Source organism: Vulpes lagopus, chromosome 8, assembly GCF_018345385.1.
Source record: "Vulpes lagopus strain Blue_001 chromosome 8, ASM1834538v1, whole genome shotgun sequence".
NCBI classification, from domain to species: Eukaryota; Metazoa; Chordata; class Mammalia; order Carnivora; family Canidae; genus Vulpes; species Vulpes lagopus.
In genome coordinates, this window is record NC_054831.1 from 127,800,948 (window position 1) to 127,814,036 (window position 13,089).

The following is a 13,089-nucleotide window of genomic DNA, read 5'->3' on the forward strand; positions in this document are numbered from 1 at the left end:
TTAGGTCAAAGGACACTGGTTTTATTTGCCCTCCCAAGAAGAAATGCATCCCCAGTCAGCTGCTGGGTTTGAATGAACAGAATGGAGGCAGGCAGGAGCGGGAGAGGTAAATGATGTGTCATTTCACTGGAACCAGGTAGATTAAGTAACCTTGGCCAGTAAGCATGCCCCGAGAGTTTGATGGTAATTGATTTTCAGCGAAATAGTGACATTTTTAGTTGCATCTCTTCTCAAAGAGCAAAGAATGGCATAGGAATTCTCTGTAAACTTTTTCCAAAAAAGGGCACTTCCTTCCTTCCTTCCTTCCTATGAACATTGCTTCTGGTCAGTGCTTCTCCCTGCCCACCATGTGTTTGTTGCTGACATGTTTGCTCATTTTTGAAGGAACAGTCCATTATGGTGATATAGTCAAGTGACGTCCACTTGGGTAAATCCCAACTTGTCAAATCTATCTTGCCTCTTTTCTCCCTCGAGGGTTAAGAGACAATGTGTCCAGAATTTGACACCTCTCACGACATCTATGGCTGCTGTTCTGGCCCAAATTGGCACCATCTCTACCCTGGTCACTGTCAAGGGCCACAGCTGGTTTTCCATCTACCACACTGACCCCTCCAGTCTACTCTCAACACAAGAGCCAGAGTGCTCCCGGCCGAGCACAGCAGTCCTTCTGATCGAGGCCTGCCTAACCACACCCATGGATGGTTGTCTATCAGTGGCTCAACCTCCTGGGACAGGATTCAAGTGTGTCCGAAAATACCTCCAGAGATTTGATCTTCCCCGTAAATTGTTCAGGAGCACCGCCACCTCCTGCACAGTTTGAAGGTAGAGAACACAGAGGTGTGTCAGAAAGGGCTGCCAGACACTGCCCTAATCAGAAAAGGAAAGTGTCACATCGCCAGTGTAGACGCAGAACATCCAATTTTATTTTTATAATGTGAGTTATTGTCTTGTGCGTTTGTGAGTCACTGAGGGTCGGCTCCGCTTGGATGTTGCCAACGCCTCCGCAGTGGCCTCTGACCTTTGTGGGTTTGGGTTGGTTCTGGCTCGAGGCGAGGGTGAGCGGGCTCCAAACTTTGCACTTGATGGTGGTGTGTTACTCATTGCACTGGGGAGACAGATATTCCTGCTGGCTTCTGAGACTGATTCCAAAGTAAGGCTAAGGTGGAATCATCTAGCTTTCTTTGCAATTCTATTGAAAAGGTAGGACAGTAGATCCTCTTACCCTATGAAAGCCTCATCGAGACTACACCTCATGCTACGGGAAACCACACACCCTTTTATCTCAACTTATTAAAACACTGTGTAAAGCGAAACTTTGTACCTCTCGGGGCAGCATGGCTTTATTTGACACTAGAAACCCACTTGAAATAGTGGTAAGAGCATGGACCAAAGTGAAGCAGCTCAGCTCCTGGAGCGCCTACGTTTGTAATGCATGATGGGGAGAGACATCTGACAATAGACTTGAAGGCTTTTAATTATAATGGAAACTTCAAGACTTGTCTACGTTTCTTTGTTTGTGGAGTATTTTCTGCAGGTTCTCTGGAGTGACAGTCACGTTCACCTGCATCTCTTCATCAGGACTGCCCTGGCTTGCCGGCTGTTGGCTGGATCCCCAGGTACTTTCAGGGCAAGGACTGTTGTGTTAAAACCACCTGCCATCTGTTGGTGAAAATTTTTTGGATTCTAAATGATGAGTCACTTATTTCTCCTGCTGTTCCTTCTGCTGCCAGGACTAATTTACCTCTTGGACTGTAACAGGGGATATGCTGGGAAAACTGGTCTTGAAGCTTTGTCCTATGCAAAGTTCACATCCCTAATGACCATGCTTCCCGGTGCCATCACTGGAAAGGTGGACTTGCCTTTGCATTTCCACAAGATGGCGAGGAGACAGCAACAGCGTATCTGACCCTCACTCCAGGGTCCTTCACGGATAAAGCTGCAGCCACCAACTTCAGTCGCCTTGAGGTTGAGAGTCCCAAAGCAGTTCCACATTTCCTTGCCAATGCCAGTCACCTGTGAGTGACACAGGAAAGATCCTCAGTGACCACTGGTTCAATGAATGAGGTCTGTGACTACAGAGTGGTCACCCAAGGCCACCAGGGGTAGTGAGCTGGGCCCAGGTTAGCCCATCAGGCCAGGGTGGCCATGTGGCAGTGCCACCTGTAGAGCCACCCCTCTGAAATTCTGATGGAGCTGTTCTTGCCAACCTCTGAAGGAGAGTACTTGGAATGATTTTTAGGAGGAATTCAGGAGACTCTTGCCATACGGAGCTCGGTGCTATCATATAACCTGAAAGCAAGATCTGTGGGAAGGGTGGGAGCGGGGAGCCTGGGGACGAGCACTTGGATTTAACAGCGCAGCCAAGTGCTTTTCCCAAGAGATCAATGGGCCCCTCTGTCCGCTAGAGCAAGGTGGCTGGAGTCCTGCGCTAAAGTAGAAGGCGTGCTTCTCCACTGACTCAGCTTCACGCAAATCAATTTTTATTGTTTCACCATCCTTTTGTCCAAAAGAAGTTTATTAAGGTGGCTCAAGTCTAGTTCTAGTCACGTGTCCTAAGATACCCTAAAATATTTCTATGTTTCATGCCTTCCACATTTTTTTGCCACCCCCAAATCCCAAGCTAAATAGCAGCAGCAAAGCCCTAAGTGCAGAAGATTCTAGCTCCCTCGAGCATGCTCCGTTTCACTGAAGTTTTCTACAGATTTCCTGCCTGAAGAGATTACCGAGTCCCAGGTGGGTGGGATTTTATTCTTACCACAGAGTAGGTGTGATTTTGCGGGAGGCTCTTCCTCCAGCCTCCTAGATCAGAGGCAGATATGTGCCTGAGTCCTGGGTGGGAGGTAAACCTCCTGTACTGTGAGTACCGGCCTCGAGCCCCCCGTCCCCTCTGCCATGGTCGCTGGTCGGGAGAGGTGGCCAGTTGCGTGGGCCTGCCTGAGGCCCTGCAAGCCCCAGCTGACCTTTGCAACCGAGATGGTATTAGGAAATTTTACCACACATTCCGAAATAGCCCACTCTCGAGTGATCTGGGTGGTGTGGGATGCGGGAAGGACAAGGAGAGCCTTCTTTAGAGGAGATGAAGTTGGCGTTAATCTCCGTGGCTGAGTATGAATTTGCTGGAAGTAACATTTCCAGCCACATTCCTTATCTAGGTACAAGATGCACTTGCTGCTGAGGCTGCCACGCTGATAGGCTTCTAGAACTCCTGCCTTCCCTGTGTACCCAGGAGCAGAGAGAGGCACATCGGTACTCGGGGCTTTGGGATGGCTGAGATCTTGAGGGATCAGTTTCCCTAATCTGGATGGTGATTTGGCTATAACGAGGATCCAGATGAGAGGTGGAAGTCTCGCTGAACTCCCGATACAAGAGAACTTTGGCAAATTGTCCACGTCACCACTTTAGAGTTGGAAAACCAAACAGGCTAAGGCATTCAGATGTACTTTGTGCCCATCAGACACTTGGGCACACGGTCTCTCAGTACGGGGCGCAGCCAAGTGATGCCCAACAGAGGCACCCTTGGCCTCGGGAGGTTCCGAAATCACAGAACAGGGACACTGGTGTCCCCACACCAGGGAGTCTCTGTTTGAAGGAGGTGAGACGCTGAAACCATGTGTCCACACCCAGATAGGCCAAGGGGGGCCTCCGGTGCAAACTGGTACAGACTTGTAGGTTTGGGCGGTTTAAAATCAAAAAGATTCCATTAGTGACAAAAGCAAAGGAAATCAGATTCCACTGGTTTTTCTCAGTTTGGGAAGAATGTTGCATGCGGAGAGTAGCTACCGATATTTGCAAACCTACTTATTCTCTATTTAAGAGTAGCTACTTGGCTAATCCACGATTGCAGAAGCAATTTACTTTCTCGCTCTCAGACTATTTCAGAAATGTTGATGTGTTGGGGGATTTGTATTAGCAAAAGACCTGTTCTCTCCTCTGAAGCCACATCACACAAACAGTAATCCCCAAGAAACTCTAGCCACCCGATGCCAGCAAAGGGGGCTGCTTCTAAGATAGTGTCAACTGCCTGTTTCTTAAAGATGCTTGCGAGAAATACAAATGCCAGTCCGACATTTCCTGAGCCCTGGTTATTTACCAGACCAGAATCCTCTCTGGGAAGTGTTTAATCCTGCATCAAATACAGAAAGGCAAACCATTGGCTTCAAGAGAGCGAGGGTTCGTTGTAAAAGCAAGCAGATGCTCCCGAAAGGACCCAGCTCTGGGGAAAGGAGGAGGCCTGGTCACAGCGGTTTCAGGAACAGCCCGGGTACCTCGCCAGTTCGCCCCAGTGCTGGAGGGACTTCAAAATTGGAGGAGAACCTTCTCAATATGCTTGGCGCACGTGCAGATTTCACTCCTTCAAAGGAGGTGCTGTGAGGACGAGTCCCAAGAATCACAGGCGCACCAGGTTCGCAGGGCACTGGGTACCGAGCTGCCCGGAAGGCCACAGCACCCAAGCGTGCTCCTTACTCTGAGGCCCAGGACTCCAGCTGGGTGGCTGTGGACTCAGGGCTCCCTGTCCTCTTCTTCCTGTGAGATTCCCAGCACCGACTTGTGGGGGATTTTGCACTCCTGCAGAGATCTGCTGAGGTCAGAGAAACGTCTCCTGGGCACCTCCATGGTCTCGATGCTGCAGTGGTGGTAAGTGGCCTGGTTGTTGCGCTCGGCCACAGCAACCACGGTCTGTAAGGCGTCAGTGGGCCGGAAATGGTGAACGAACCTTCGGCCCGACGGCGATCTGACGGCCAGCAGCAGCGTCGCCTCTCCGTCTGATGGCTCCTCCAGGTCTCGGGCCCTGGATGACATCTGTCTCCTGGTTCGGACCATGACTGTCCTCTCTGGGGAACAAACTCGAACTCTGGAATCTTCTTCGCTTGCCTTCATGGTGCCCGTCTCCTCCCGGTAGAGAGCCTGGATGCTGCTCAGCTGCAGCGAGCCGGCCTTTGTGGCCACTGCGTCCACAGAGCCCTCCTCCAGGGTCTTCCTGTTGATGGAAGGGAGGACTCGGTATTTATTGAGGGAACAGGAAGCGCCCATGGGCACCTGCTGCAGCAGCTCAGGGATCTCATCGGGCGCTCCCTGGTTTGGAGACCTGGGTGCGCAGGCTCCGGGTCTCTGGCTGCTTGGCGACTCGCAGGGGACGGCCGGGGGCAGGGTGGCCGGCGCGCGCGGAGAGCACAGCTGGGCACCCTGCGGACCCTGCGGTTTGTGTGGACGCGGACGCGGCCGGCCCTTGGCGGACTTGGGCCTCGGGACGTGCATCTTTGCCGAGTCGGGCTGCCAGGCGAAGCCGTCAGCGGCTGGGCTGCCAACGGGGCTGCGTTCGGGGGCTGCTATGTTCACAGGGGCTTCTGTGGCCATTGCTCCTCAAGACCCCTAAGGAAGCGGAGGAAAGACAAGCCGCAGGTTAAACTTCCTGGGACTCTGGCCTCCAAGCCCGTCACCCCCAGGTGCCGGAGTTAGTGCCAACCGGCATGGAGTTAGGCGTTTCTCTCTGGATTTCGGGCATCGGGGGAGGGGCACCTGCTGCCGTTCATTCCTTCGCTCGTTCATTCATTTCAATCACTTGGAAAAAAATCAGTGAACCAAGACCGAGGAAAGACAGGTGTTGAGTCCACAATAAGAAATTATTGCCATGAGGAAATAAAGTGAGAGTGACTGGGGGGGGGGCTCATTCTTATTCTTATGGGGTGGGGGGCTTTAAACTGAGAGACCAGAGGAATGAGAAGCAACAAGCCATGTGACAATCTAGAGCAGGGGCTGGCTAACTTTTTCTGGGCATGTTTTCAGCTTTGGAAGCCACATGATCTCTGGTCCACGACTCAGCCCTGCCCTTGCAGCCACTGACCCGGTTCCCCTCACCGCCCCCAGGCCTTACCTGACTCTTCCTGTCTACCCACACTTTAATCTTACTTTGTTTTCCTTCTTCCTGTCTTTTCTTTCAATCTTGGTAGGTGGCTCTGCACAAATCACTCCATGTAAAAAAATCCCTCCACCACCCTAACTTTGTCACCAGGGGGATGGGAAAGGGGAGGGGGGCACTGTTGAAAATTGGCCCCTTGGCCAGAACTCACAGGGAGGTATGCAGGTTCTAGATGAGGGGCCAGCAAGCCTTTTCTGTAAATGGCCAGATAGCTCATATTTACAGTTTTGGCAGCCATAGGGTCTGTCACAACTCCACAAGTCTGCCATTGGAGGGTGACATCCGCCATAGACAGTAGGTAAACGAATGGGTGTGGCTGTGTTCCCATAAAGCTTCATTTATGGACACTGAAATTTGAATTCATACAATTTTCATGTGGCACAAAATATTCCTCTTCTTTTTTTTTCACCCATTTAAAAGTATAAAACCTATTCTTAGCCCACAAGCCACATAAAACTGGCAGCAGGCCACATGTACCAAACTGTGTCTTAGACCAACTCCATAGGGGACTCTGGACACGTGCCGATTCTACAGATGTATGGGCCAGAAGGGCAGAGCAATTGGCCCATGGTCACAAAGCCAGCTATCAGCACAGCCTGAACTAGAACCTGGGTCTTGTGACACCAGGTCCTATTCTGGAGGACCTAGGCTTCACCTTCTGTCTTCCCGGCCACCTGGTGAACACTTTGAGGGCCTCCGTAGGTGGGTCTCCTATGCTAAGGGTGCTCATGAGTGCTAGCAAAATCCCACAGAAGCCCCATGTTCCCAAGCTCGGTAGGAGGCGTGGGCATTTCTCTTCTCAGGCCAGAATTGCCAGATCAGGTCTCCTTCTCCCTCCTCACCACCTTGGTGACCCCTTCATTAACACGGCTACCACCACCACCACCCCAAGGCCCTGGTTACATCCTTCCCAGGACACTGTGGGGAGGGGGGTGTCTAGGGCTCCCCTCCTCCCTTGGAATCCTGACCACCACTGCACTGCTGCTTTCTGCCCATAGGCTGACCAGGTCTCTCCCTGCCCTCTAGAGACCTTCTGGTAACTTCTCAGTGCGTCACCATCCCCAAGAAGTAGCATATTTGAGTACAAAGGAACCAGGACCTGGTGTCCCAAGTCTGGGGTTCCGTTTCAGGCTCTGCAGAGAGTTAGCTGTGCTACCATGGGACCATCATTCTACCTTTCTGATACATCTCTTTCCCCATCTATAGAATTAGCCATATGACCTTGGAGACATTATTTAAATACCTCTAGCATCAGTCCCTTTATCTGCAACAGGATGGTAGTAATATGAAATAATGTAACCAGGGCTATAAGTTCCAGGCTTGGCTTAAGAAAAGGTAAGGTGCTTTTGCTTTTGGTTTTGGTTTTCTGTTTGCTTAGTGCTTTCTATCTATCACTTTATGTCCAAAAGTCTTACCTGTTGCTACAGAGCTTTTTCCCCAGGAGAGGGAAAAAGTGGTTCTACTCCTAGTCACCTCTAACCAGCTGGGCGCATTTTGGGACGTGCACCTGCCCTGCCCACTGCACAGAAATGCCGGAAGGCCGATTTTAATGAGCTAAGGCCTCTGAACTTGCCTCAAAAATGCAAAATAATGCTTTTCTAATAACGCTTTCTAATTCCACACTTTCATTGCATCCTCACCTCAAACTGACTCCACGCTACCTTTGTCACACAATCCTGAGCAACGTAATGCCAGCCCTGCAGCTTTCCATTCTAACATTACCGTTTGGTGCCTCTCACCCATCTTGCCAAATTTTAGAAGGTATCCCCTCCCTCTCCATTAAGGCCATACCCAAACAAAACACAGTCTTCCCCTATATCCCCGAGGCACTAGCCAGTTCAAAAGCTGTCCTCCATTTCTTAACTTAAAAGCCTCTGTGTTCACTCCACCCTGTCCACAGACGGGGTCTTTCCACACTCCCATCTTCCACTTCTCGCTCGGCTTTCACACCCAGTCTGGCTGCTGGGAGTTCAGGAACCTTCTCCTTGGCATGAAAAAAGCCTGCCCATCTCCTTGTTAATTTAATCTATTTTCTGATCAACTGTGAAAAATGTGGTTTCTTCCCTGTTGGTTTAGTTCTAAAGTCTTTCCCTTGTAATTAAGCAGCTCTGCACTTTAACTCAGGATGACACAAGAAGGTCATAATTGTCCAACTGTTCTGCCAAAGATAAGCTCAACTCGGGAACCAGCTCCCCTTCTCGGCTCACCCTCCCCGCCTCAAGGAATGGCTATTAATTTGCCACAGCTTCTACAGAATTATCACAGACTTGGCTTCTAACTCCCACACATGCCTCGGGAAGGTTTAACTGTCAGTAAGTTTGGTAACTTAGAAACCTCTTCCTTAACAACTTTGATGAGGAAAGTCATGTGTTCTTGCAGGCTCTCTGCTGGATTATTTTTAACAGTAAAACTTGAGTATGTGCATGCACTTTCTATACCTTTTGGTACTATATAATTATCCATGTTCAGGGGGTGTCATATTCAAGACACCCTGGTCATAAGATAACATGACTGCGAGCTATCTCAGAGAGAGAGAGAGAAAAAAAAAAAACCTCAATTATGACTAATTCCTATAAGCCCACTCATGGTTATTTAGAGACTAACACCTCCTTCAGGTAAAACCATTCCATCGAACCTGCTTTCATAACCCACTGCCTCCTCCCGAGCTCGGGGACCATCTGTTACATGGAGGGAGCACCAACTCTCCCCAGCATCTATCCCATGGAGAGGGGAAGCAGGGGAAACAGGTGTTTGGGGACCCTGGGCCAGCAGTGCCTCTGCAGCCACACCTTGGGTCCCCGAAGCCTGCCCATCCCGCCCCTGGGGCCAGGAAGACTCACGCAGAGCCCATCATTATCCCGGCTCAGCTCGTTTCCCCACCTCTAGGCCTGGCAGTCGCTCAACCACAAAGTGATTTGACAAGACCTAGGTGTAGGCATCCATCAAGCTGCCAGCTGATTAGGCAAGTGGCCTGTTTACTTAAACAGAATAGCTGCACCCCAGAGGCTTGCTAGCAGTCAGGAAACAAACATTGGTAACTGTTTCCAGGGAACTGCCAAAAGGGCAGGCACCCATTCCTTAAGATTAATCACCCAATCAACTGGAAAGGGAGAACATGTGACAGGAAAGGCTGAGGCCATCCTCCTGCTTTCCTAAGGAGCCCCCCCCCCCCGCCCCTCAGCACAGGGTCAGACCACCCTCATCCACTCACAGCCCAAATCTAAACCCACAGTAAACGCAGTAAAATACACCCACCCACGTACCATCTGCTGATGTATACCGAGGATGCATACATTTGAATTGGTCTTTTAAAAATGTTTATCAGTTAATACTATCCCCTGCCAATCCCCACCCCGCCCCCCTGGTGAGGCTGTCAGGATGAAAGGCAGGAAAGGCACTCAGAAGAATCAACAGGAGATGGTAGTTGGCCTGAGCAGGAGAAAACTTTGGTACCATTCCCAGTTCTACCCCCGACTAAATGAGTAGAATGCACTGTCCCACGCAGAGTGCCACGTTTCAAAGGGGGAGTGGAGAAATTGGACCGCAAGCCATCAAGTGATCAAAGGTTTGGAAAAGGCAGTGGGGACCGTTGCAAGAGCAGCGTGGGGAGGGGCAGGTGGAGGAGGAAAGCTGCAGCCGATCTTCCAAGTGCCCGCAGGCCCCTCTAGACCAAAAGGAGCTGGAACAGCAGAAGCAGGCATTTGGGGGAGGGGCACGAGGGGACGCCTAGAAAGTGAGAGGCGCCCAGGTGAAAGAGCACGGGTCTGGGGGAGCTCCGGTCCGGTTCGGGCCTCTGGTGGCCCCCTGGGTCGGTGTCCCCGTCCAGGCCCCGGGGCTTCCGCGGAGCCCGGGAGCTGCCCCATTCCTGCAACGGTGAGCTGGGCCGGGCCTGCGTGGCCCCGGGAGTGGCCGCTTCTCCCCGGGCCCGTCCTGTCCCCGGGGGCGTCGCCCTGGCCGTGGCCCTGGCGGTGGCCGGGGCCGGGCGCGCTCACCTGCCGCTGCTCCATCCGCCGCGGTCCCCCGCTCCGGCCACTGGTAAACAGCCCGCGTCTCCCGGGCAACGCGCCCGAGGGGGCCACGTGCTTCCTTCTGGGCCGCCCAGCCCGGCTGCCCCGGGGCGAGCAGGTGGGAGGGGGGGCTCCTGGCTTCCGTGACCTCGGGGCAGGCCCCAGCCCGTTCAGTGTCCCCAGCTTGGGGGGCAGCTGCTGGACTGGTTTCCTGCGAACCCTACAGGCTGCGAGGGTGCTTGTAGGGCATGGGTCCAGCTGGGGCCTTGTCTGTCCTCAGGGCAACCCCTCCAACTTCCTCATCAGCACCCCCACTTCCATCCCTTCCTTGGTATCAGTTGCATCTGCCCCTGCTCTGCCCCTCCTCACCGCCACCCCTACGCTTCCAGCAACCCCAGTCACTGCTACCCCATTTGTCTTTCGCCCCACGGTGGACACCCCAGCCCGTTGCCCTGTGTCCTTTCTCCCCGCGGAGGCCTGCCTCTTCCCTGCCCTGTCCAGCCCGAGGCCCTCTACTCAGACCATTTCCTTAGGAGAATCCCCCCTGCGCTTCCCCGGGGGCCTCTCCAGCCCTCCAACCTGAGGGCTGATGGAGTTTCCATCCATCAGTCCACCCACACCCAGGGGCTGGAGAAACCTTGACCAGCCGTGGTCCTGGGGGTAATGGAAAGGTGTGGTCTCCAACTTCTACTGGACCCTCGACACTTCAGAAGAAATCCTTCCACTTCCCACGGTTCCGTCCTGTCTCCTCTCTCCTCCACGGTGACTTCAGACCTGTCCTCTCTCCTGAAACCTCTCCTCTCTTCCCTCTCCCTGCCCCTCCTCCCACATAGAAGAATCCCTACTTCCCTCTTCAGGGAGAAAGTAGAAGCCATCCTATGGAAGCCTTAATGTCCTGCCATCAGACTACACACTTGCCTGCCTTCCTCCCTCTCTCCTGCTCGAGTGGGAGGGGACACGTCCTCTGAGTCTGTCCAAGACCTATGGCTCCTCCAGACACCACCCCTACCCCCACCGCACCCCCAGCCAAGCCAGTTCCCTGCCACAGGGCCACACTCCAGCATTGCTCCTGCTGTCCTCGATACCTGGAAGATCCTTCTCCACCCTCCCCACACTTGGCTTCCTCCTTTCCTTTGCCTAATGCCCACTCACCCTTCAGATCCCGACTTGATGGATGAAGACTCTTCTGAAATGGAATTGAGATGGCTTCAGAACGAGCCCTTACTGGACTATTATTGCCTGCCAGGCACTGTTCTAGATTCTTGGAATATGCAGATGAATAATTTCGTGACTACATTATTGGAAGATGATGTTAGTAGACATCCAAGAACCAAATTATCAGTGGAGAGGATTAGGATTCATTACCTAGCATTGTGGCCAGATATTTGCTATCTAGTGTATCCCAGACGCATGGACGCAGGATTGCAGTAGGGCACAACTCTGCCCCACCCACAAGATGGTCACAATCTGGTTAAGGAGGCCTGTCACACACCCCTAAAGAGTTACAAATCAGATTGTTTTCCATACAGTTTGAGCCAAGAATGGAAGAGCGGGCGCAGGCTGGACGTGATGATGTGCCAAGCGATTGGTGCTGACAGGAAGTTTTTCAGGCCCAGGGAAGGAGGGGATCATTTCAGCAGTGATGTTTCTTCCCATCTCAGAAAAGCAGTACCTGATTGTGGGAGCTGCTGGGGGGCAGGCCTCCTGCTAGGGTCACCCGCTCACCCGCCCTGGACATCCAGGGTGGCATCTGAGGCCCCAAGAGGTTGCAGGAAGTGGCGGTCTTAGGAGCTGTTGGCTTTGCAGCTCCATGCTGGTGGCTTATTTCTTGTAAACGATTCTGTCAGAAATATCTAAGCAATGCTCTTCAGGCCTTCGACGCCCACCCAAAAAAGATTAAAGTAGATTCTTCATCAGCTATTTTAATATCACCTAAGAATTATGCAATCTTTTGGAAAATCAAATTTGCTTCTCACCGTGTGTGTGTGTGTGTGTGTGTGTGTGTGTGTGTGTAGGGAAATGGTGCTTAGGCCTAAGGTCTGTTTAATATTTAGCAGTACGAGCCCTTTGGTCTCTGGTGCCATGTGATGTGCAGTGCCAGGGGGAGGCTGGAGGGAAAGAAAGGAAGCCAACTAGCCAATTGCTGTGCCTTCCTCCTCTTTAAAGAGAGATTTGACTTTGCTACCTTTGTCTCCCCTTTTCCTTTAAAGAGCATGTCTTCAGAGGACAAACCCTATAATGCCTGGTCTCTGGTGGAGCCGCAAAATGGATTCTCAGGAAATGTGGCCAGAGGTCCCTGCACCACCAACTTAAATGTGGACTCATCCTCCTTTCCAGCCACGATTGCCTTACTCCTCCACTGACTCCATGAGTTCCAGCCAGCTTGTTCCCCAACTGGGCCTTCAGTCTTTTCACCTCCAGAGTCTTCTGCTCTTGCCTGCCCCACCCCACTTCTTTTCTCGAAGTTGATCCAAATTTACTGATCTCCTGTTAAAAAGTCTCCTCTTTCACAAAGGCCTTTCCTGACCACCTCCTCCCCACCCCCAAACTTCATGGGCTTTGGCTGATCCCTTTTGGTCCAGTGGAACATGCCCAGGATGGCACCATGCACCTTCACTACGTCAGTTCCTCCCATCTTCAGTGCTCTCTTCCAGAAAGGCATCATTGGTCTCCTTTGCCATAGAAAACAATTGACCTCAGGGTCCCTCAAGTTAATGAGTGGGAGAGCAGTCCCAGAACCTCTGGCTGATTCCAAAGCCCACTCTCTGTGAGCCCCACCCCGGCATTCCCACATGGCATCTTTACCTGTACCTACCTATTGCACTGGTGGTGAGGTGGCTGGTATGGCCCCTGGAGTCCAGGCTTGAGTGTGAATCCTGGCTCCACCGCTTGCTAGCTGGAGACCTTGGGTAGCTGATGACACTTCTCCGGACCTCAGTTTCTATCTCTGTAAGAATGTAGGTGGTAAGAATGGGAGTGTGGCAAGGGTGAAAGCAGATTCAACCTGGAAAGTTCTTAGCACAGTGCCGGGCACTTGGTGAGCACTTGGCGAGAACTAGTGTTCATTATCATGTTGGTCTCATCCTACAATGTGCCCCTGCTTTAGTAGGGTATGAGCTCCTCCAGGGAAGGAGCCTGTGCCTGTGTCTGAGTCCCCTGCTTGGC

At 52.2% G+C, this 13,089-nt stretch overlaps 2 protein-coding genes across 3 annotated transcripts in view; one reads left to right on the forward strand and one right to left on the reverse strand.

Annotated features, from left to right (window-relative positions):
- UBXN10 (UBX domain protein 10) lies at positions 1-9,958 on the reverse strand. 2 transcript variants are annotated; one of them, XR_005989264.1, is made up of 3 exons: positions 9,910-9,958; positions 2,756-5,370; positions 1-2,013 (listed from the first exon to the last, which is right to left on the reverse strand). XR_005989264.1 is itself a non-coding variant. In XM_041764949.1 (2 exons), exon 2 carries the CDS (start codon positions 5,353-5,355, stop codon positions 4,501-4,503), a length of 855 nt encoding a protein of 284 aa, XP_041620883.1. In that variant the 5' UTR covers positions 5,356-5,370; positions 9,910-9,958; the 3' UTR covers positions 1-4,500. The 2 variants fall into 2 exon arrangements, 1 of the variants encoding a protein (XP_041620883.1); XM_041764949.1 differs by having other exon boundaries at positions 1-5,370.
- Positions 9,357-13,089, forward strand: part of PLA2G2C (phospholipase A2 group IIC) — a 21,324-nt gene continuing 17,591 nt past the window's right edge. Inside the window, exon 1 of the mRNA XM_041764951.1 lies at positions 9,357-9,482. The gene's annotated coding sequence lies outside the window, so the exon portion shown is untranslated. The remainder of the gene's footprint in view (positions 9,483-13,089) is intronic.